At 35.8% G+C, this 21,517-nt stretch overlaps 2 protein-coding genes across 3 annotated transcripts; both read right to left on the bottom strand.

The window, feature by feature from the left end:
* Window positions 1–11,687: 11,687 nt before the first annotated feature.
* Window positions 11,688–17,666, bottom strand: LOC140161002 (uncharacterized). 2 transcript variants are annotated; one of them, XM_072184371.1, is made up of 2 exons: window positions 17,366–17,666; window positions 11,688–14,172 (listed from the first exon to the last, which is right to left on the bottom strand). In XM_072184371.1, exon 2 carries the CDS (start codon window positions 14,143–14,145, stop codon window positions 13,369–13,371), a length of 777 nt encoding a protein of 258 aa, XP_072040472.1. In that variant the 5' UTR covers window positions 14,146–14,172; window positions 17,366–17,666; the 3' UTR covers window positions 11,688–13,368. The 2 variants fall into 2 exon arrangements, with proteins under 2 accessions (XP_072040472.1, XP_072040470.1); XM_072184369.1 differs by having other exon boundaries at window positions 17,384–17,666.
* Window positions 17,667–20,312: 2,646 nt separating this feature from the next.
* LOC140160079 (uncharacterized) lies at window positions 20,313–20,903 on the bottom strand. The gene has a single exon (XM_072183350.1). The coding sequence runs from the start codon at window positions 20,901–20,903 to the stop codon at window positions 20,313–20,315; it is 591 nt and encodes a 196-aa protein (XP_072039451.1).
* Window positions 20,904–21,517: the final 614 nt, after the last annotated feature.

The following is a 21,517-nucleotide window of genomic DNA, read 5'->3' as shown; positions in this document are numbered from 1 at the left end:
AGTGTGCTATCTACTGAAGATAGCAGTCTATGAGCATACGGTAGTGATACATATCAACTGAATCATGTTTGCTATCAATAAAAGGTAGCATTCATGAAGATTATGCGTTATGAGATATCAACAATTGATGTATACTTACTAATAAATGAATGAATGAATGAATGAATGAATGAATGAACGAATGAACGGATGAACGAACGGATGAATGAATGAATAAATGAACGAATTAACGAACTAACAATCAATCAATTAATCAATTCATTTATGAAGGGAAGGAAGATATGAAGAAAGAAAGAAAGAAAGAAAGAAAGAAAAGAAGAAAGAAAGAAATAAAGAAAAAAAGAAAGAAAGAAAGAAAGAAAGAAGAGAAAGAAAGAAAGAAAGAAAGAAAGAAAAAAGAAAGAAAAAAGAAAGAAAGAAACAATAAACAAATAAATAAATCAACGAATGACAAATTAAGCGAGTTGCGGCGAGAAAAATAAAGCCAAAAACAAAAAAAAAACAAAAAAAAAAAAAAAAAAAACAAAAAGAAATAAACATAAAAACAGCTTCCTCAATAATTAAAACTATACGAACTCAATTTATGATGTAACTCAAAATTATACGTGTGTATATAATTTTAAATCATTATTATAAAAACACTAGCAAATCGTTTTATAAATTATCTTTCATATCTTTATTATGTATAATGCTATCATTGGGCATAACCAAGCACTAATAGCAGCTCATCGATTGTGTGATACGAGGCATAGGCTACCGATACTGTTTGACCTGGAGTTCCCTTGTCCTCCTGGAGCAAGACCCACGACTTCCTACATCCAATTGGTCATTTCTGGCAATATATCCTCTCATCCAAAACTAAATCAATGATTCGGGATATGAACTGTAATTTATTTATATTTCTCATAGCAAATCAATCCCGCTAATTCATACAGAAAACAAAATTAACCCTTTATCAGCGATATTAATTATGACTACACTTATGTTTTTTAGTTATGGACTATAAGAGCCTTATAAGGGTTATGAGAATAACTTAAGATATGACAAAAGTTTGGACCTTTTCTATTATTTACTTGTGCAAAAAAGGAAATGGTTCAGGTAAAATGGTAGTCGTCCATTCCCAGTCGTTTTTAAATCTACCATTTAAAAACATCGCTCGATAGGACTGGATATATTATATAAAAACAACTAATAAGTGACCACTGTCGATTGTCATGTTCAAACATTCAAATTTGTCAAATATCTGATTAGGCCTATACTAGTATTAGATTTTCACAAACAATATTTAAATCAAAACCACCATGCCTATAGTATTGAGTTAGTGATTCTTCTAGATAGCCGTTTGATTATAGATTCAGTAAGAATTATGTCAAAAATCATAAATGAAATAATTAAAACCGCAGGGCCGGTTCCAAGTATTAATCCAATGGACTTGTGGGCTTTTATTTTAGCGTGCTAATAATTAAATTCCCTTAGGTTCAACGCCCGAACAGATAGTACTGTTGTGACTCTGAAGGAACATCATTAATTTTTCATCTGGCTTGGTAATATTAAGTCCAATTTATTGGTGTCCTTTGATCTACTAGTGACAACGGCTCCCCGATTCATTAACCAATTGTAATGGGATCTCTACACACGATGCCTTTTCCTTGGCTATTATTTCATATGTAGAATTATTAAAGTATCACATTTTTTTAAGAGGCACAACTTTTTAGTTAAGTCGTGTATGATGTATTCTCACAGGGAGTGTATAGATGGACATTTGAGTGGACACAACTATTTAGATGAGGCCTTAGTGTAATGTCCACTCAACATTGTCCAGTTTTGAATTTCATAAAAATTTATTATTCATCATTGTAGCAGAGCAGGTTTTCACGTTTTCTGTTACTTCTTAATGCGAATAATTGTGGGACACGCTGAATGGAATGAATACATGATGGTCAAGTTGGAACTGGACACGGTGTGATGACCAAGGCAATGACCACGATGACCATACTATCATGAGGCATCAATAAACACAAAATGGACTGCATGTTTGAATTCTCTGTTGTTTTAAGGCTCTTTGGATTGGTGCAAAAACAGAAATTTGGCATCATTGTATGACCAGTTGCACAGACGGAATAACATTTGTGTATAAACAGACCAAGATGAACACTGTCTGTATATTTCTTAGAAAAAACAAGTTCCAGGGGTCTACGCACAGGAGAGTTATGGTTCTATTAGGAAATTGCAAGAACCACGAAATGGTTTTTTCATGCTTAACAGAATCTTTTTCATGCCTAATATGGTTCTTTCTGACCGTTGCAGAACCTTTTTAGTTATTTATAGACATAATCTTATTAATACCCTCCTTGGTTGGTTCAAAATTGGACACAATATTTATTTTGGCCAATCGGCAGGTAGTTCTCATGGGGTTAAGTAACATTGAGTATATAAAATGAAATAAAATACTTAATCGTCCTTTTAAAAGCCGTTATCATGGTTATCAACAGTATAATCATATTGTATAACGAAAATGTACAATTTATACACTCTTAAAAAAACACCCAAAAAACAAAAAAACAAAAAACAAAAAATCACACCAAAAAACAAAAACAAAACAAAACAAGGAACACACAAACATACAAACAAACAAAAGCAATTACACAAGTATCGTATATTGTATTCACTTAGGGTGATCAAATATTTAGATTTTAGAATTATGTGGGATTAATTACCCAGCCACGAAGGGTCAATGTACGTTCAATGAAATGCATTTGGGAATATTTGATTATCATCACATGGTGCAAGAGTCATATGTGACGTCAATATGACGTCATCTTCAGTATATTTACGAGTTTTAACTAAGAAGCGGAGTGAGTGTTTGTGCGGATGAATGCCTGGTCCTATTCAGCGCGAGTGAGCGTAGCAAAGTCAAAATGTCCTATTCGATCGAGGGTGGTGGTGGGGGCAGTAGCAAAGCCAATGGGTGGGAATCTACCCCCTGTGGAACATCATGCATGCCCTCTGCATGTTGGCCGTCGGAATTTGTTAAATTTTAGGCATTTTTGACCAATTTTTAACAATTTTCTTCAAAACTCTCCCATACCCCTGAAAGTCACCGTGTCCCTCTCAGAATTATAAATTGTCATGACTATATTTGTAATCAGCACGAAAAACACATTAAAACGAGTACAAACAAGCCTAGTATTGGTTCAGTGGTTCTTAAGATAGTGCTTGATTTTTTGGGAAAACATCTTAAAACTTAATACTTTTTATGATTGAATTAATCTACAAATTTTAGATATGAAAAAGGGGTTGTAAAGGCCAGAAAAAAACATTTTTAGGGTTCTTGCAATTTTCTAGAACCCTTACTGTCCTGTATGTAGAACCTATACTTTTTTCTAAGAATGTACAGTAAAATTGTTAAAAATACTTGGATCGGTCAGCGCCACCTTAAATGAATAAAAGTAAAAAGTTGTGGTATAAAAGATAAAACACTACACATCTTTATCTAATATATTCAATAATCGTGATAAGTTAATACTAGTTGTTTTCAGCCTTTTATGTCCCCCTTCCCCACTGGAATTTCATAATAACTCGCGGGCACATAAAGGTCTTGCCACTTCAAGACAGAAGTGGAAGAGCGAAAACCAATGTTAACATGGAAATTCTTTATTCATTTTTGTATTGTTTTAGGTTTCATAAAGTCATATTAAGATCATAAGTGGAGACGAAATGCTTTATTTGAAATTCATCATCACCAATCATGTCAAGTCGATTGCCTACCCTGAAACCGTTTTGCCCATCACTACTGTGTACAAGTACGGAAACCCATGAGCATCAGCGACTTGGTTGCGTTCGCCCAATGGCATCACTAGAGGACTGTATAATATTGTGAACTTGATATCATGTTATTCGCCCAAGCTTTATACCAATTATTTTAAGACGCCAATTGAATTAAACATTGTTCTAATATTTTTTTACACGATGAGGAAATTTGATCTTACGAGATGCATTTGAGTAGCGGAGGTGTTTTGAACGTTATAATTTTCCGGGATCTTCTTTTACTTTATCTCTTTTGTTAGGAAAATTAAAAAAAAGAAGAATGTTAATCAATTTTGCCTAAATTATTTTACGTTAATGATGTGGATAAGAGAATAGAAACTAATTCAAATCCAAATAAATATATACCGTGCGCAATTTTTTACTTATTGATTTGACACACAGTGCACTCTTTATGTAAATGAGCAAGATAGAAAGCCAGAAAGACAGAAAGATAAACAAAGAAATAAAATACAAACATTACAAAAACTATTTTTTTTGTTGCAAAACAAAAGCTGCCTTACAAACCCCAACCTCAATAATTGACTTTTTTTTATTACAATCATCCCGAAAAGCTTTAGTGCAAGTACCAATTCAAGTATGATAAGTATTATATGTGCATCAAAATGATCAATAAAATACTAAAAGTTTCGGTTGAACCGAAGTGCTGAAGAAGGCAACCAGCGAACGAGTAAGAACCGTCTCAACCCCGGATTTCTACCTCGACTTAATGTTAATTAGACAATTTTGTTTAAAACTGTTTGTGAGCCCGAAGCGAAGCATCATGACTGTTCAATAAGACGTGTATTCATTGACCGAATTTGTAAATAAAACAGTCATAAAACAAAATGAACAACTATTTGGTGAAAATTCCTTTATTGTTTTTCTAATGAAGCTGTAATACCGCTTATCATTAGTTAATGGGTTTCTGGTGTTGATGATAAACCATGTGTCCAAGAAACACTCCATCATCTTAAATCCTTTAAACTACTTGCATCAATACTCCAAGGGTCTGCTAGCGTCAAACGGATTTATCCGGGATTTAAATATTGCTTTTGTTTTTTATCTTTATCTGACAGTAAAATAAATACGCAAGACGTCATTAGTGATATCAGTGGTCAATTCTAGTTGCAATCGAAAGAGTGAGGTCAGTCCACGCCACGAAATCCATCCTATAAAATGACCAGCGGCACTTGAAGCCCAGATAGAAGACAAGTGACCTCTCCAAACTCTAGTCTATATATTTCTATGGTTTTCTTGAAATCAAATCAAATACAAACCCACAAAATAGGCGGCCGATTTGAGTTGTTACTCGCCTCCAGCATTTTATATGGTCAAAATCGACAAGTGGCTACTGGTCTATATCAGCAACTGGATTTTTTAAAAACCTTTCCGTTTGGACTTTGAAAGCTGAGCTCTAAGATGTTTGTGCAAGTTTCAATTTCGAATAATTAATTGTGAATAATTTCGTTTGGTAAGGCAAGGAAAAATAGAATACAGGGTAGCCGACATCATCGACGTACGCGGTGAAAACGGCAGAGAGGGCACATGAAAATTACGGTTTTTATCAAGTTGTAACCATCGGCAAAGTGCGTGCTTATAATGCACTCGATGAGATGTATATGGTCTCCGTTTTTTATTTGAAAATCGGCGATGACTACAAGGAAATTTAGATGGCAATGATCCGATCACTTGTTCACGTTCTGTTCACCAAAATAGTTGTAAAATCAAGTATCTGTCAAAATACAAAAGAATAAATATCAATTGTAAAAATGTGAATTTAGACCTAAATGTTACATAACAATGCTTATTATTATTACATTTCTAAGTCGTATTTTTTTTTTTTATTATAACAACGACTTTACATAATTATTCACTGTTAATATTTTTTCCAAATCAGACGCAATATCAAAACTTGTAACAGTGTAAACATGTAACAGTGTATCATTACCAAATGCGGAGAATAATTTTTGTAATGGTTCATATATAGACAGACAATCTTCCACGGCAAAAGTTCATATCACTGCAAATACAAATTACTCAAAGTTGAGTAGGGAACAGAGCAAGTTGAGTAGGGAACAGAGCAAGTTGAGTAGGGAAAAGAGCAACAAAATATGAGTAAATAAATTCAATATTGATTAAATTGGACTCAATTTGAGTAAAAATATATTTTTATTTAGAGTGATAGCCAAGGTGTGTAGTATTTTTAGTATTATTAAAAAAACATGCCAAGAGCGCTCTCCTCACACATTTTTGCTATGATTTTTAACATGTTAGAAAATCGTATTGGGAAACACAAAAGTGTGACAACTTGAAAGTTCAATATGTCACAGTGCTCAACCCATAATAACTCGATACTCTGCTTTGAGATCAAGGGGAGCATGGGGAGTGTACACGATGGAAATGCTCGAGCTCCCGATTTTTTTTTATCACTTTGCATGTTTGGGATCTAAATGAGCAGAACACAATTTTCGACACTTGGTTGATCTGTTTTGATAAACAAAAGTTGGAAATGATAGTTATGCAAACATATACATGGTCTAAACTTATGTTAGGCATATGTGATAGGCTTACTTCAAACCCTCTCGCTTTTGATTGTGAGATACTTACCATTTACAAATCAATATCATGATATGAAAACATTGTTTTCTATATGGAGAAATGATCCACTGTAAACGTCTGTGTTGTAGGTCAGCGCCATCTTAGCCAATTAGAACCACGGTAAACTACGTCATTCTGAAATGGACCAATTGTACAGAGGGAGACGCGCTTCTTTTACCGGATGTTGACGCCTACGGAATTACATCGGATACGGACTATGGAGGTCGGATCCGGGATTGCGATTTAGCAGTACATTTTTCAGCTCTATTTCTTCTAGAATTTCTACAACATAATTGAGCTATACAATTTACTTTTGAACTTTTGATCACATCATAGGGATTAATACGGTGTTATTTTGCAGACCGATCACGCGTACTGTCTGGCATACCATCTAATAAATGCGGTAGCATTTCTTGAGCTACACATGGGAATCGTACCAAATTAACCAAGGGTGTAATGATGCTCTGGGCGAGTGACAGTGATCTCGTCGTCCATCGTCAAAACCAGTGTTGCTTCTCCATCATGTATAATTGATCATCGGATACAATTGATTGTCCTATATTTTTGATTAAATGTGTACACAGACGAATATCATAAAACAAAGACAAAGCTTAGGACACTCTGATGAACTATTTTGGTTCTCTAAGACTAAGAGACATTTGGACCCTTTTTGATATTAATCCTAAATTTTTAGGAACCTAATAACGGTTGAATAGGGAGATTTCCGTTCCCCTGGGTTCGTGAAAATACAGAAGCAGTAAAGGTTCTACATGAGTTTCAGAGAACCAAATAGGTTCTTCAGTATGCCATAAGATCCTATGGTTCTTTCTTTCAAGGGTTCTACAATCTACACGGAGGATAAAAATGGTTCATTTTGGAACTTTCTTTTCTTAGAGCATTTGAGCAAAATGCATGCGGATCTTATATACCGTACCAATAAAGCTGTATTTTACCTTAAAGAACAATTCTTTTTGGGTGAACCAAACCTGCCTGGTTATCAAATTAATCAGTGACAAGTTTATCTCTGAATTTGAAAGGTGCTAATTGACGTTTTAATGTTATTGCATAAAGTAGCACCTGTCAAATATAACCTTGATTAATATATACGACTAATATAAACTTAATAATTTGATAACCAGGCAGGTTTGGTTCACCCCATAAGAAATGCTCTGGTGGGACTTCCTCTTTAATTAAAAATTTAAGGGGTTTATCCGTATTATATTAACCTTGAATTGTGGAATTTGCTCCCGGACTTGCTTGACAACCGACCGACAGGTAAATATCGACAGTGTTCTTGTTGCTCTTTATGTTTAGGAATTCTTTCCAGCAGTCAGACCTAAAGGTGTTAATTCCTGGGGCGGGGAAGAAATGAAATATCCAATCTATTTGGACATGAGAATATCGAGTGAAAAGGTTAGCTTTGCCTGATTTGCCGGCCTATCACGTAGCAAGGTCCAGCACTGCAAAATGTGCAACTCTCTGTCCCTTACGGGTGAATTGTATGGGAGTTGTGACGTGTTACTGGACTCTGGTACGGCTACACCTCGAAAATCTCTTCCTTTAGGTGAAGATTAACTTGGAAAACATCAGATCATTCGAAATGGAAGAATGATGAAATCCGTACAATGTGTGTGATTGGGAGATGTAAGCAGGCATGTTGGCGTGCTTTGATTTTATTGGATAGATAGAAATCGTTGTTGGCTGAATGTTTCACGAGGATTAATTTGTGATTGGTATGACTGGCATAGCTTTATGCGGATTGTAACATCCCTGCCTTAGGTTAGGATTTATACCTAACAACCACGTAATTAATTTATTTCACTTGTCCTTTTGATAATATATTTTCTTTGAAATCAGAATGAACAAAATTAAGTTTATAAGTGCGGTTTCATTTGAAAAAAACCCCAAAATGCAATTAGGTATTAAATTAATGTAGGTTGTTTTGTGCACTTTCGTTTTTGCCGGGCGTTTTGGTGTCATTTTGTTTTATGGTTAAAAATTTAATAATTGTTATTTTGTTATTGCCTGAAATGGCTCCATATTCTTGGTCATTATCATCATACTTTATAACAATTCACATTATAAAATATGTAAAATAATTATTAATAAAGCAAAGAGACAAACAACAAACGAATTATTAATGCAAGTAATGAATTAATAATCTTCGTTAATTATCCCGAATAAAATTAAAGCCTTCCACACAATTGTGCCATCAAGAAATCGAGGGCGCCATTTCAATCCGGTCACGGCATGAACAGTATAATGATTTGTAACTCACAAGCAGAGACCCTGGAAAAAATATATCCAGGGTCTATGATTCAAGTCGAAGTTAACTGCTACCGGGACTTATTTTGCTTTAATATCACTCTTTTACAAAATAGGACTGAAAGAATGCATGATATTATTAATATAAGAAACAATTCTTGAAAGAATTTGAGGATAATTAATATATTAATATGTTGTGTGTTTTTAGAATCACGTTTTCTCTCGTGACATTTCGTGCAATTCGTCCCCTTTCTATTTAGGGTTAATAGTTTGCACAAAAGGATCAGGAGAATCAATCTTGGGGTGGGAGCGGTGGAACATTAAATGTACCCAAAAGTGTTATTTTTTTGAACAAAACTTTGTGTTATTTTTTGAACAAAACGTGAGCAACACTTCCTCTATAGGCCTATGTCATATTTTGGGATATCCCACTGGCGTCGTGTAGAATAGAACACATCAATCTAGACCAAACAGATTAGGGGTGGTACAACAATTATGTGTACCCCCAGGATGGAGAAATATAGGGGGGTTAAAGTTTTTTGGCAGGTCAAAAGGGGTGGGGTGGGACAAGCGATTTTTGGCAAGTCGAAAGGAGGGAGTTAGGGGCAAGCGATTCTTGTCACAGATGTTTTGGGCACCGTTTCTATATCTGATATTACGCCCTGCTCATTGCGCTCACATTATATGACAATTTAAGGTTTTAATTTGGGATTCCCAAAAATCGTGCCAGTTAAGGGGGTGTTTGGCATTTCAAAGAGGAGGGGGGGTGGAGTTAGCAAATATTCTTTGGCACTTCAAAAGAGGGGTGGGCAAAGATTTTTGCCATAGCCAAAGGGGAGGCAAGCGATTTTTGCCGCAGACCATTTTGAGAATTCGCCACCCGGGACCCGGGTACACACAAATATTGCATGCACAGCCTAAAATCTTCGCTTCGTAGAAAGTGCGAACTGCACACATTTCACGGGGCACAATTATTGCAAAATCCTCCCGATGACACCACCAAAAAGAGTTTATAAGGAACAAGCGCAGACGAAGCGCATGAAAATACGCAGTTTCAATGCTAAATTTGGCCAAAATGAGGTTATGTTTGGTTTTGAAGCCAGGCCAAAGGAAAGGTGCGCATCAGTCAATTATTTACTGGTATTTCGAACCAGAGAGAAACTGTCCCCCAGTTGGTACGTCACTGTGTATGCCCGCACTTTTATGTTTATACAATGAACATGATTCAGGTTTGTCATATTCTCAAACAGAATTGGAAAAAATGGTTATGCACTGATTGACACACAGAACAGCAATAGAACAATCACGTTTTAATTTTGTCTGACAGGTCCAAGCTGTACTTAATTTATTTGTAACTTCATAATTTTGCAAATCAGTAACAAACCAATCAACAAGTTATACACCCTCAAATGTAGGGGTCATGAGGGGTGATGTCCCCCAGTCCAGTGGTCAATAACCTAATGACCAACAAGACGGTCAAGAAAATAATAAGTATTTCTGGCTATATAACAGTCTCACTTGTATCACGCTCCCTACGGCATACCGGTATACACAGCCACCAAAACCGGTTGTCACCTCCCGATCTGCTATGCAAGCTTGTCCTAAAGGGGAAATCAACTCCACCTTTTAGTCATTAGGACCTATCTCGATGGCTAGGCCTGGCTTATCTTGTTTTTGTTGTCTATTTATTTTGAAGGAACCGTGCATTACAAATAACAGATGAAAAACTGAAAGATGATTTTATTTTTGAATTAGACCGTATAGAAACGGAATTAATTATTATAATTAATTATAGTAAATTTGGCGTCCCTATATCTTTAACAGCATCTCTGGTTGTTATCGTGGATGTATTATTTTATTGGCTCAGTGATGTCATAATCAAGCGCATCATAATAAACAACAACAACAACAAAAACCCAACAAAAAGAAAACAAAACCCCAACAAAACAACAACAACAACAAAACAACAATTATGATTCTAATAAAGAAATGAGTTATCTTGTATATGCGTAAGAAAGTCACGAAAATGGGTGATTGATTGATTAATTGATTGGTTCATTCGTTCGTTCGATCGTTCTTTAATTTCATTCTTTCTTTCTTTCTTTCATTCATTCATTCATTCATTCATTCATTCATTCATTCATTCATTCATTCATTCATTCATTCATTCATTCATTCATTCATTCATTCATTCACTCACTCACTCACTCACTCACTCGTTAATATTTGCAGATCAATGTTATACTATATCAGAAACAAAAATTCTGGTCATTTGGAGAGGATCAAATGTTTCAGTTGAAGCAGCAGATAAAACATCAAATTCGACTCGGGTGACTTACAATTTTGATATATGCTGAATCCACTTTTCATTTAAACCGAACTAAAAAGAGGCAAAAAAACAAAAACAAAAAACAAAACAAAAAACAACAACAGCAACAACAAAAACAAACAAAAAACCAAACAAAAAACAAACAAAAAAACAAAAACCACCAGTTTTTCTTCAGCGTTATATAAATAATTTAGTAATTGCATGTATCAGCGAACCTGATTTGCCTTGCTTTCAGAATATGAAGGACTTTTAGTTGTTAAATGTAAATCAAAGATACTCCACGGTTATTTGATGGCACGTAGAACAGCTGTATTCATTTTAAAGCAAGGTTGAGCACTGAGGGCGCTATTTATTTTAAATATCATTTGCATGATTGCATCTTTACAAGGGGTAAGGAAATTTTCAAAGTACTTTTTATCATGAAATGAAACTCATATTATTGGGTTAAATATGTAAATAACGCCCTCAATTTGCACACAAATATACAAATACTAAGTATCCAGTTAATAGAATAAAATTTACCACAAAAAGGCAAAAACAGAGAGAAAAATTTGATAAAGAAACGAAAATCAATAAAATATTGTAAGGTCTAGAATTGAAAATTATTGTTAGAAAGATTAATAAACGATCACATCAAACAACTGTGACTCTAAACCTATGGAATTAATTCAAAAGAAGAAGCGAGTGATTATATTGTAAATGAAAGTTTATTGTTTTGAATTATGATAGCGGAAGTATGGGGTACTAGTCGCGCTACCACAAGGGAACACTGTCTCCGAATACAAATCTAGGGGATACTTTAGGCGTAGTGTCTTCAATGTTTATTCCCCGTATTTGCATCCGGAATTCATTTAGAATAACTGAGAATTAAAGGGAAAATATACGTAATTGTTTCGCGTGTCTGCTGTGTCATTGACCTCATCAGGCAACTGACGAACGATACGACAAATTTTCACGATAAGATGAGATTTCTCTAATGTGAATATTCTTGGTACAAAATTAAATAATTAAATTGAATAATTAATTTTACTTTACGTGCTGGAGAAATCGGCAGTCGTATTAAATACGCCACCACTTCTTATAGTCTGTTCCGCTTGACGTCAGCGTGGCAGGCTAGATTAGAATGAAAGTTCATCTGTGCTGATAGTAACCATAATTTAGTGGTTTAAACCTTTGATCACAACTCAAAAAGTTTTGTACCTGGAATTTTCAGTCGACACTTCATCAGCAGACTGGCAACCCAAATCAAGGGTCAGAGGTCGGACGCTTGATCCCAAAATTGGGTTGTAGATTCTCGGCAGATCTATTTCCTTGTATACTGCTTTGCTCACTCAAATAATAATTGACAACTTAAACCAGCATTCAGCTTGCCGACGAAGACCGATTATTGTAAATCCATATTTGGGGCACATGTGCACTTTGGCGCAATCCACAACTAGACTGAAGCGGTAAAACCTTTCACTACACAAACTACATTCCATTATAGAACTGCTGAATTTATACTCCATCGATATGAGGTAGCGCGCTTTTCCCAAAGCAACAAAAAGCGCGCTACTACATTGGCTAGAAACCAATCGCTCGTCGTTCAGCGATAATGTATAAATCCAGCTTTACGGCACCACAGCCAAATTTGTTAGACCTCGAGATCGACCATCGATGCTACCTTGACTTATTAACTTGAACTTTTGACTAATTAATCAATAATTAATGGTGAAATGTTATTGGCCAATAGATTACATAAATAAATGGAGCTCAGCCAAATTAATTGGCACTTAAATAAAGGAAAGAAACAAATCAGAACCGTTTGGATTAAATGCATTACATACAAATATTAAATGTGATCACAAAAATTAATTGATATTTCATAAATTATAAGGATCGGGTATGTATCGACGGTCGATCGAATGATCGAACACATTTTGTTTCATTGCCTAATTGACATCAATACTAGTGAATAATATATCGGGCTCTTCCAGTTGAAATCCATACTACCCCTGTGGAAGATTTTGGAAATATCTTCCACAGGGGGAGCATATGTTTTTCAAATGTAATTGGTCAGGGTTAATCATTTTGAAACCCATACTCCCCTGTATTATGGCTTTACCTATATCTTTCACAACTGGAGTGAGTATTTCAAATGGAAGTTACCCAACTGTCTATTCTATTTGAAACTCATACTCACTCTGTGGAAGACTTTAGCTAAATCTACCACAGAGGTAGTGTGGATTTTAAATGGAATAGCCCATTATATCATGATGACAGAGGAATTATAAAGTAAATCCCGTGATGCCAACTTTATTTGCTCCAACAGGCAAAAAGTAGACGAGGTTATGCTCCACATAGAAAACAAATAGAAAATGAGGAAAACCTTATGGTTTTAAACGCATCTCATAGAGCTCCTTGTAATATTGTTCTGCCCCTTTAGCAATCTGTATGACATCAGGTGTCAGTTCTCCTCTATCAGGTACCACATTTATTAATGGCTCAAACTTAGTACTAGCAAATGCTTGCGTGTAAAATCCCCCCTTTTCGCCTTTATCTGTCTTCATAAGAGTCTTCGAAGTGATCCACATATATTTGATATCATCACTAGACTCCCATTGTAGAAGATCACTACTGAATGGTATTCCAACGGCTTCACAGTATTGTCTCAAGATGGACTCTGGATGGCTTTGAAGATCGTCAGCGTCAATCACCACTGGGTTGGATTCCATCCCAGTTTCCTGCAAGTAATGAAGAAGATCCAACATCTCGCCGAAGATATATTTGGGATCTACAGTATTAGTTTGGTTGAAATGGAAAGTTTTTTGTTGCTCTTCCTTAACCGCAAGTAAACGCATAACCATTTTCCTGTACGAAATAAAGACTTTCACAGGATCACGAATGATGAATGTATGCCTGAAGCCTTTTGGTAGAGCGTCATATTTGCCATCTAAAACAGAAGCCATGTCTTTACAGAAGATCAGTTTCTTTCCAGGGTAATCTGCTTCAAGAGTCTTCTTCACCCAATCGAAGGTGCACATGGCCTCGTCAAAGGCAAGGGGTGCGTTGAATTCTTCAGCCTGAGCTTTGATTATTTTCTCAGGTTCCGCTACAGTCTGCTTGACGTTGTAACCGTACGCTCTCCCTTCTGGACCGTATGCCATTGCAGCAAGGTATGGCTCGTTTATTATCTGGAAAAATATACAAAATATACCACACAGATACACATCTTACTCAGTAATCTTAAGCCCCTACATTATTAGTAAACAACTATAACATGCCTCTTATTTTCGATATTTTAAACTAAAGAATTCAAACATTGTACTCTTACGTCGTTCGAGAGCAGCTCTTGTGTTCTTATAAGTACGCTACTACTAAGGGTCTTTTTATCTTTTTGGTTTCGGTTCCTGTTGAAACTTGTGTTTGGTGTATAGGCACTTCCGCCTAGGCTCGTGAAAATAGCTTAGCGTCGAAATATACACTAATCAGTGTTGCCCGGGGTGTTGCCAAGAAGTATCGGGTAGTTTTTGGCATGTAGGTATACTTGTTCGTCCAATCGCGCAAAAATCGGTCATATGATTATGTAGAGAAGAAAACGGGGAATTATTTTCGTCCCAAAGTACACCTAAAAACTTGAGTGTGTGGTAATATGCTACACCAAAGAATTGCGTTGAAGCGAAACTGATTGATTTCATTCATTGGCGCAACAATTGGAATTGGTAATCTAATAATAGGTTGAGCCTATGCGAGGACATAAAAGCGAGAGGGGCTATAGACCACTAAAAACACGGTGTTCCACATACTGTGGGTGTTCTATAATCTTGTCTTATCCAGCTTTGATTGATACCAGGCATCTACCTCTATTGAAATATTAAGCTGACTGTGGTACTTCAAACTTAACAATGAATTCAAATTACAGATCAACTCACATAATCCCTTGCATTTTCGTTTCTGAATAATAGAGGAACCGAAACCAAAAAGATAATAAGAACCTATGTACAGTCTGTACGCAGGACAACCAATTCTTTAGAAATGCATAGTCGCGATAAAAGTCGATAGATACATGTTAAAATCAGCACAATTCAGAGATACACCTTTTTGCTATGAAATTTATTTTCTCGGTCAAATATAAAGCAATATTTTTTTTTCTTCAGTAATGTCAGTTAAAGACATAGTGCTTGGATATACATTTTTTTAAAATCCTGGTGTTAAAATTCAAGCATCATATTTTGTCTTTTAGTGTGATATTTTGATTTTTATAGGCCTTTAGTTCGCCCGCGAGCTTTTTACGGAATTCATTTTTAGCGTCTCAAACTAATATAGTTTGCTAAAGAAAGATATTTCCCACCTCTGTAAAGCACATCGTGTGGGTCTATATATTATAGTTTTGTCAGAATTTCCGTTTTATTTTACCCTTTTTCCCTTCATGCTCCGAAAATGTCAAACTCAGTACTTTATAGCTCTTTATCTCGAGAGCAACCAGCAGAAATAATCGATATTTCAATTGTTGTCAACCAGGTCCCTTTTCCATTGAAAACCAGGATTGCCTGACCAGCGATTTGGTAGCCCAAATCCCCAATTCTGGTAAATGAGGTGAATTTTGGAAATTTGCTCCCGTGATAGCCTGCAATTTCAATTTATAGGGCTATGGATTCCATGATTATGAAAACCATTTTGTCTGTTTGTTTGTTTGTTTGTTTATTTACCTAGGATGAGGTCCATGGGAAAATCCACTGTCCAAACCTAGAAAAATTCGCGTGTTATTAGAGGGGATTTTAATTTTCTGGCCCTCCTATCTCCAGGTGAATTTTGAATGACCCCCCCCCCCCCCCCCATCGCGGGTTGGCATTTTCATTACACCCTTCAGACTTGCGTTCGGGTTTGTGTAGGCCTATTTGTCATAATTTAGCGCTATAGGACCTACTTTCTAAATGTATAGCTATAGCCGTGCTATATAAATATTATAAGGTACCGGTATGTAATATTATGTAGGCCTATGGGGGTGGAGTGGGTACTCAACACATTTTAACCATGACTTACAATGCAAGGCTCATTGTTGCCATAAATGATTTTTCCTTTAGGTCATTATAATAGATTGTTATAAACTTCCATGTTTAACCTTGTATTGTTTTGGCTGCTTCATTATGACTTTCGGTGGGTTTAAGCAATTTCAAACAAACACAAACAAAAGGCACTATACCCAGTCACCTTCATGACAATTGAAACACTAGGTAATTTCTTTGCTATATTGAAGTTCTGGCAACACTCTATCCAGGCCGGGCACCCAGAGATATAGATCCACAATGCTAGTATTAGCCTAAGATTTCACGCGTGGATTTGAAATTTTTTCAGCTGGTAGTCAAAAATTATGGAATCAAAACGGAAATTCTGACAAAACTATGATATATCGCTCACGGTGATGTGCGTTAGAAAGTTGGGAAAAATCCTTCTTTAGCGAACTATATTACTTTGAAAAGCTAAAAGGTTGATCCAAAAAAAGGCTCGCGGGCAGAGTTGAAGCCTATCAAAATCGAAAATCTTACACTAAATAACTGAATTTCACGACTAAGTTTAACACTAAGAAAAAAAAAAAAATACAGTATCAAGCATTACAGTTTTTTTTCCTGACATTTACTGAAAAAATGAAAATTATTGCTTTTCATTTGGCCTAGAAAAAAAATTTTACACTGAAAAGGTGTAACTCAAAATTTTGTTCATTTGAATACCAAATTCGATCGTTTGTATTGCCTTATTAAATGACTGAGTGAGCCTTGCAGAACAATAACAATCGGTTGTCCAGCGTCCTAACTGTGTAGATGAGTTGACATTGTGTTAATATTTGGGACGCCCTCTGTTTTCTCACTTCCCTGGTTGGTCTGAGAAAAAAACAAATTACAGGAAAAAGACCACTGTTTTCATTAACATTGGTTTCAAAACAACTAATACCAAATATGTACTTGCTTACAGGTGCTACAAGCTACATAATATCACATAATTAAAACAACAAAGGCTTCGTAAGTTGGGGTTTGACTGATTTCGTGCGTATTGTATTATTTTGCAGTATGCGAAACATAAGGGCGCCCCAAATGTAAACACTGGACAGTAGTCTTATCCCCTATGAAACTGTCCCTATAATATGTGACCTGCTAAAATGAAATGAGTATAAAGTCGCAAGTTGGTAGTTTCGAGACATCCAGGCCGACTGAGTGGATGGCTTTGTTTGCCGAGCACCTGTTCAAGCCAGAAGTATCTGTAGTCCTTTGTGAATAGGGCGGCACAATGGGTCGGCCATTCATGAAGGAAACAAAGACCACCAACGCAGTAGCCAGGGCGTCTCGAAACTACTAACTGATGACTTTAGTTTTTAGTACTATTTACACTTACACCTATACACTATAATACCTGCACTCCGTCAACAAAACTCATGCATTTTTCAAATACAGTTGACAACGATCTAGGAACTGCCCACAACATAACACGACGAGGCTGAGGATTGGAACTAGCCATGGTACATACGATGGAGAAGTTAAAGTTTCCCTTCGTTTCACTTGTATTATTACATGAAAGAGCTCATGAACTGCTTACTGCTACCTGTTGCATGCATAGTACATTATAGTATTGTATACACTAGAGTACAATTCTAGATAAACATGTGGCCTTCGATAGTACGGGTCAACAAATTTGACTGTCGCCTCGACGGAGAAATATTAAAGGTAAACTATTGGCAAGAATTAGATTTTCACTAAATGAGAAAAAAATCTGTACCCCGGGATCTGTACCCGTTATCATTTAAAAACGTCTTGACCCCCTAACTGTGTATCGGCCTATGTGATCAAGCAAAATTAGTCGGAAATCTGATTTTCGATAGCCAAATAAAGACAATTTATTTCTTTTTTTGCATATTGTTTTGGAAACACTTTAACTGTTCATATCTTTGGAACTAAATATTTAATTTCATTGGGGCTTTCTGCACAATGTAGCTTTGCAAATTAATGTTTTATACAATCATATAAAAAACTAAAGATTGAATATGTTCGACTTCAGACTGATTTTGCTTGATCACACCTCATTATTATATGAAAGAAAAAATATAAATAAACAAAAGAAGAGTCCGCTGATGGTCTATAGGTATAGATAATAAAATGCCAGGGAATTTTATTTGTAATGTGATACTCCAGTTCTACTGGATATGATGGACTGCAACTCATAGTCATTTGAGAAATTATTTCATCGTTTTTTTAAAGCACAGGAAATTAGAGCGGTTACTGCACCAAAGCTGAACCATGGCTTCGGCAGTATGGCCTATATTGTGGTATACCACCGGGGGTTGATACCTTCTTGGGACATGTGAAAAGGACCCAAAATAGGAATATTGTCTTAACTCTTATAAAGAGTGTCACCCCGGTGGGGAAATTATTTTAATTTTATAACCTGTACTTTTGTCTCTTTGATTTGACACCAATCAGGGGGTCATACTTTCTTGGCAGTTTAAGATATGAAAAGGACCCACGATTATGAACATTGACCCAGGTCTTTTGAGGAGTGTCACCCCTGATTGGGAAATTATTTTAATTATATTCTATACTTTTTTGTCTTTCATATGACACCACTCAGGGGTCATACCTTCTTAACATTTCAAGATATGAAAAGGACCCAAAATAGGAATATTGACCCGGGCCTTATGAGGAGTGTGACCACCGGTGGGGAAATTATTTTTTTATTATATTCTTTACTTTGTTCTCTTTCATTTGACACTACTCGAGGGTACATACCTTCTTGGCATTTTGAGATATATAATGGACCCATATGAATATTGTCCCAGGGATTTATATGAGTGTCACCCCGGGTGGGAAAATATTTTATTATATTCTTTATTTTTTTCTCTTCCATTTGACACCACTGACAGGGTCATACCTTAGTGGCATTGTGAGATATGCCCATTTTAGACCAAAAGGTTAGTCCGTAAGTAAGCTGCACTCATAATATAGCATTTCATGGTTCAGCAAAAATATGATGTTAGTGTCGAATTCGTAGGTGACTTTCCCAGCAAACTCAAAACGTTTTACAGAAAACGTTTAAATGTCAGGCTATATAAAGGGTATAAAACGTTTAATAACATTCATAAGACATTTTTGAAACTTGATGCAAAACATTCTAAAATAATGTTATTAAAAATAGTATATGTGACGTGTCATGTCAAAAGGAGACACTTTTGGGCAGGATCGTAAATGGAGAAATAGCCAAAAATCTGCCGGTGGGTGATTTTTTCACAATTTCGGTTTGTTGCGAATTTGTGATGTTATTAATGTTAAAAATATTGTCTGATAGATTTAGACCGGAATATAACTGGCATCTTGTATTTTTTAAGACATTTTGCAAGTTAATTCCTACTCTCAACATTGTCAATAATATTTTTAAAGGCCGATATCTCAATTTCCAATTTTATTATACCATAACTTCCGAACTCAATATCTTCGTTTAGGAATGTCCGATTTCATTGGGGAAAACGGCGTTGTGGAGCAAAATATCTCTATATTTAAGATATGTAAAAACCTCAAAATTCATAACCTGCCCAAAAGTGTTTCCTTTTGACATGACACGTCACATATATATATTACAATAACATTTTGACAATATTTTCAAAATGTTATTGTAGTTCTTTTTCATATAAAACGTTTTAAAAATGTTTTCATGACCTTTATATAACCATAACCCGATATTCATTAGAGAATGAATTTGGAGAAAACCTTCTGATAATTACAAACACTCGCTGAGCAGCAAGACCTTCCCTCTAAGCTTTTAATCCGATAAGCTGATTATCTATTTGTTTTCATGAATTGGAAGACATTCTTTGATGTATTACTGAGCTCAATCATCTGAACTTACTGGAGCGTGAGCCACCCAGGCTGGGGGCTCAGCATAGTATTTTATTAACAGAAGGTTTTCTCCAAATTCGTTTCCTAATGTTAAATGTTATCAGAACGTTTTGACCAAAATTAGAACGCGTTTATGTATAACACGTTTATAACGTTTTACAAACATTTTTGCGTTTGCTGGGTTCGAATTTGACATGGTGACTCGGTGAGAATTAAAAGTACTTATTACATTCCTTTTTACCGTCTCCGTGTTAAACGTCACATTTTGTCTTTATATTATATAGATTGCTTTCGCATTTATCATTTGCTCAGTTAATCATCATAGTGTCTATTTCATGTCAAAATCTGACCGAATCTGAGGAAATGAGCATTGGTGAGAAAAAAGCGAATATCTGATTGAATTAGGCTTGCAATGAAAATATTAAGATAATTTTCCCTCTGCATCTACAAAAACATTATGGTTTTAAACGCATCTCATAAAGCTCCTTGTAATATTTATCCGCCGCTTCAGCAAACTGTATTATATCAGGTGTCAGTTCGCTCTTATCCGGTACTAGGCTTTTCGGCGGCTCAAATTTGCTACTAGCAAGCGCTTTCGAGTAAAAGCCTCCCCGTTTTTCTATATTTGTCCTCATGATCTTTTTCGAAGTAATCCATGTATTTGTTATGTCAACACCAGATTCCCATTGTAAAAAACCTGGACTGAATGGTATTCCAACGGCTTCACAGTATTGTCTCAAAATGGACTCTGGATGGCTTTGAAGATCATCAGCGTCAATCACCACTGGGTTGGATTCCATCCCAGTTTTCTGTAAGTAATGAAGAAGACCCAACATCTCACCAAACTTATACTTAGCAGAACCGGTGACAAAGTCAGCTGGCATGTCTGTCAGACGGAACGTGTTTCGCTGCTCATCTGTAAGCGCAAACAAACGTATGATCATTTCCCTGTACGAAGTAAATACTTTAACAGGATCCCGAATGAGGAATGTATGCCTGAAGCCTTTTGGTAGAGCGTCATACTTGGCTTCCACAGCGGCTGCCATGTCTTTACAAAAGATCAGCTTCTTTCCAGGGTAATCTGCTTCAAGAGTCTTCTTCACCCAATCGAAGGTGCAGATGGCATCATCAAAGGTCAGGTGCTTTGAATTCTTCAGCCACGCCACTCTGCGCTTCTATCTCTGCAACATTGTCCGCTATATACTGCTTAATGTCTTCAGCTTTGAGATGCTTGCCTTCTGGTCCGAATTTCCTTGCAGTTCCGTAAGGCTCGTTTATTATCTGTTATGTAAGAACATCAAAATTCAAGTAAAGCTTGCATGTTACCTTAGAATGTTCTTACGAATTTAAACAACACACTTTCTCAAACGATTTGAGCCCACTTCGAAAGAATTTGGAGTACTTTGATATTGTTTCTTGTTTGTTTTTTATTTGGCAAGATTATTAGAGTACAAAAACAAATGATAGAGACAGAAAAATCATTACAAAGCACATCAATGTGACAAATTAATTAAAGCTTAATTAAATCCAGCCACAAAGCCATTTGTGATTAGGACACACAGACAAAAAAAAAGACAAGCCGGGATACCTTTTACACCTCTTGGTTCTTATTGCCGCAACCACAGATCGCAGATAGTACAAACTATACGATTTTGGATCG

The sequence above is a fragment of the Amphiura filiformis genome, chromosome 9 (assembly GCF_039555335.1).
Source record: "Amphiura filiformis chromosome 9, Afil_fr2py, whole genome shotgun sequence".
NCBI classification, from domain to species: domain Eukaryota; kingdom Metazoa; phylum Echinodermata; class Ophiuroidea; order Amphilepidida; family Amphiuridae; genus Amphiura; species Amphiura filiformis.
Note: the sequence above shows the minus strand (reverse complement) of the source record. Positions and strands in the feature narration are given on the sequence as shown.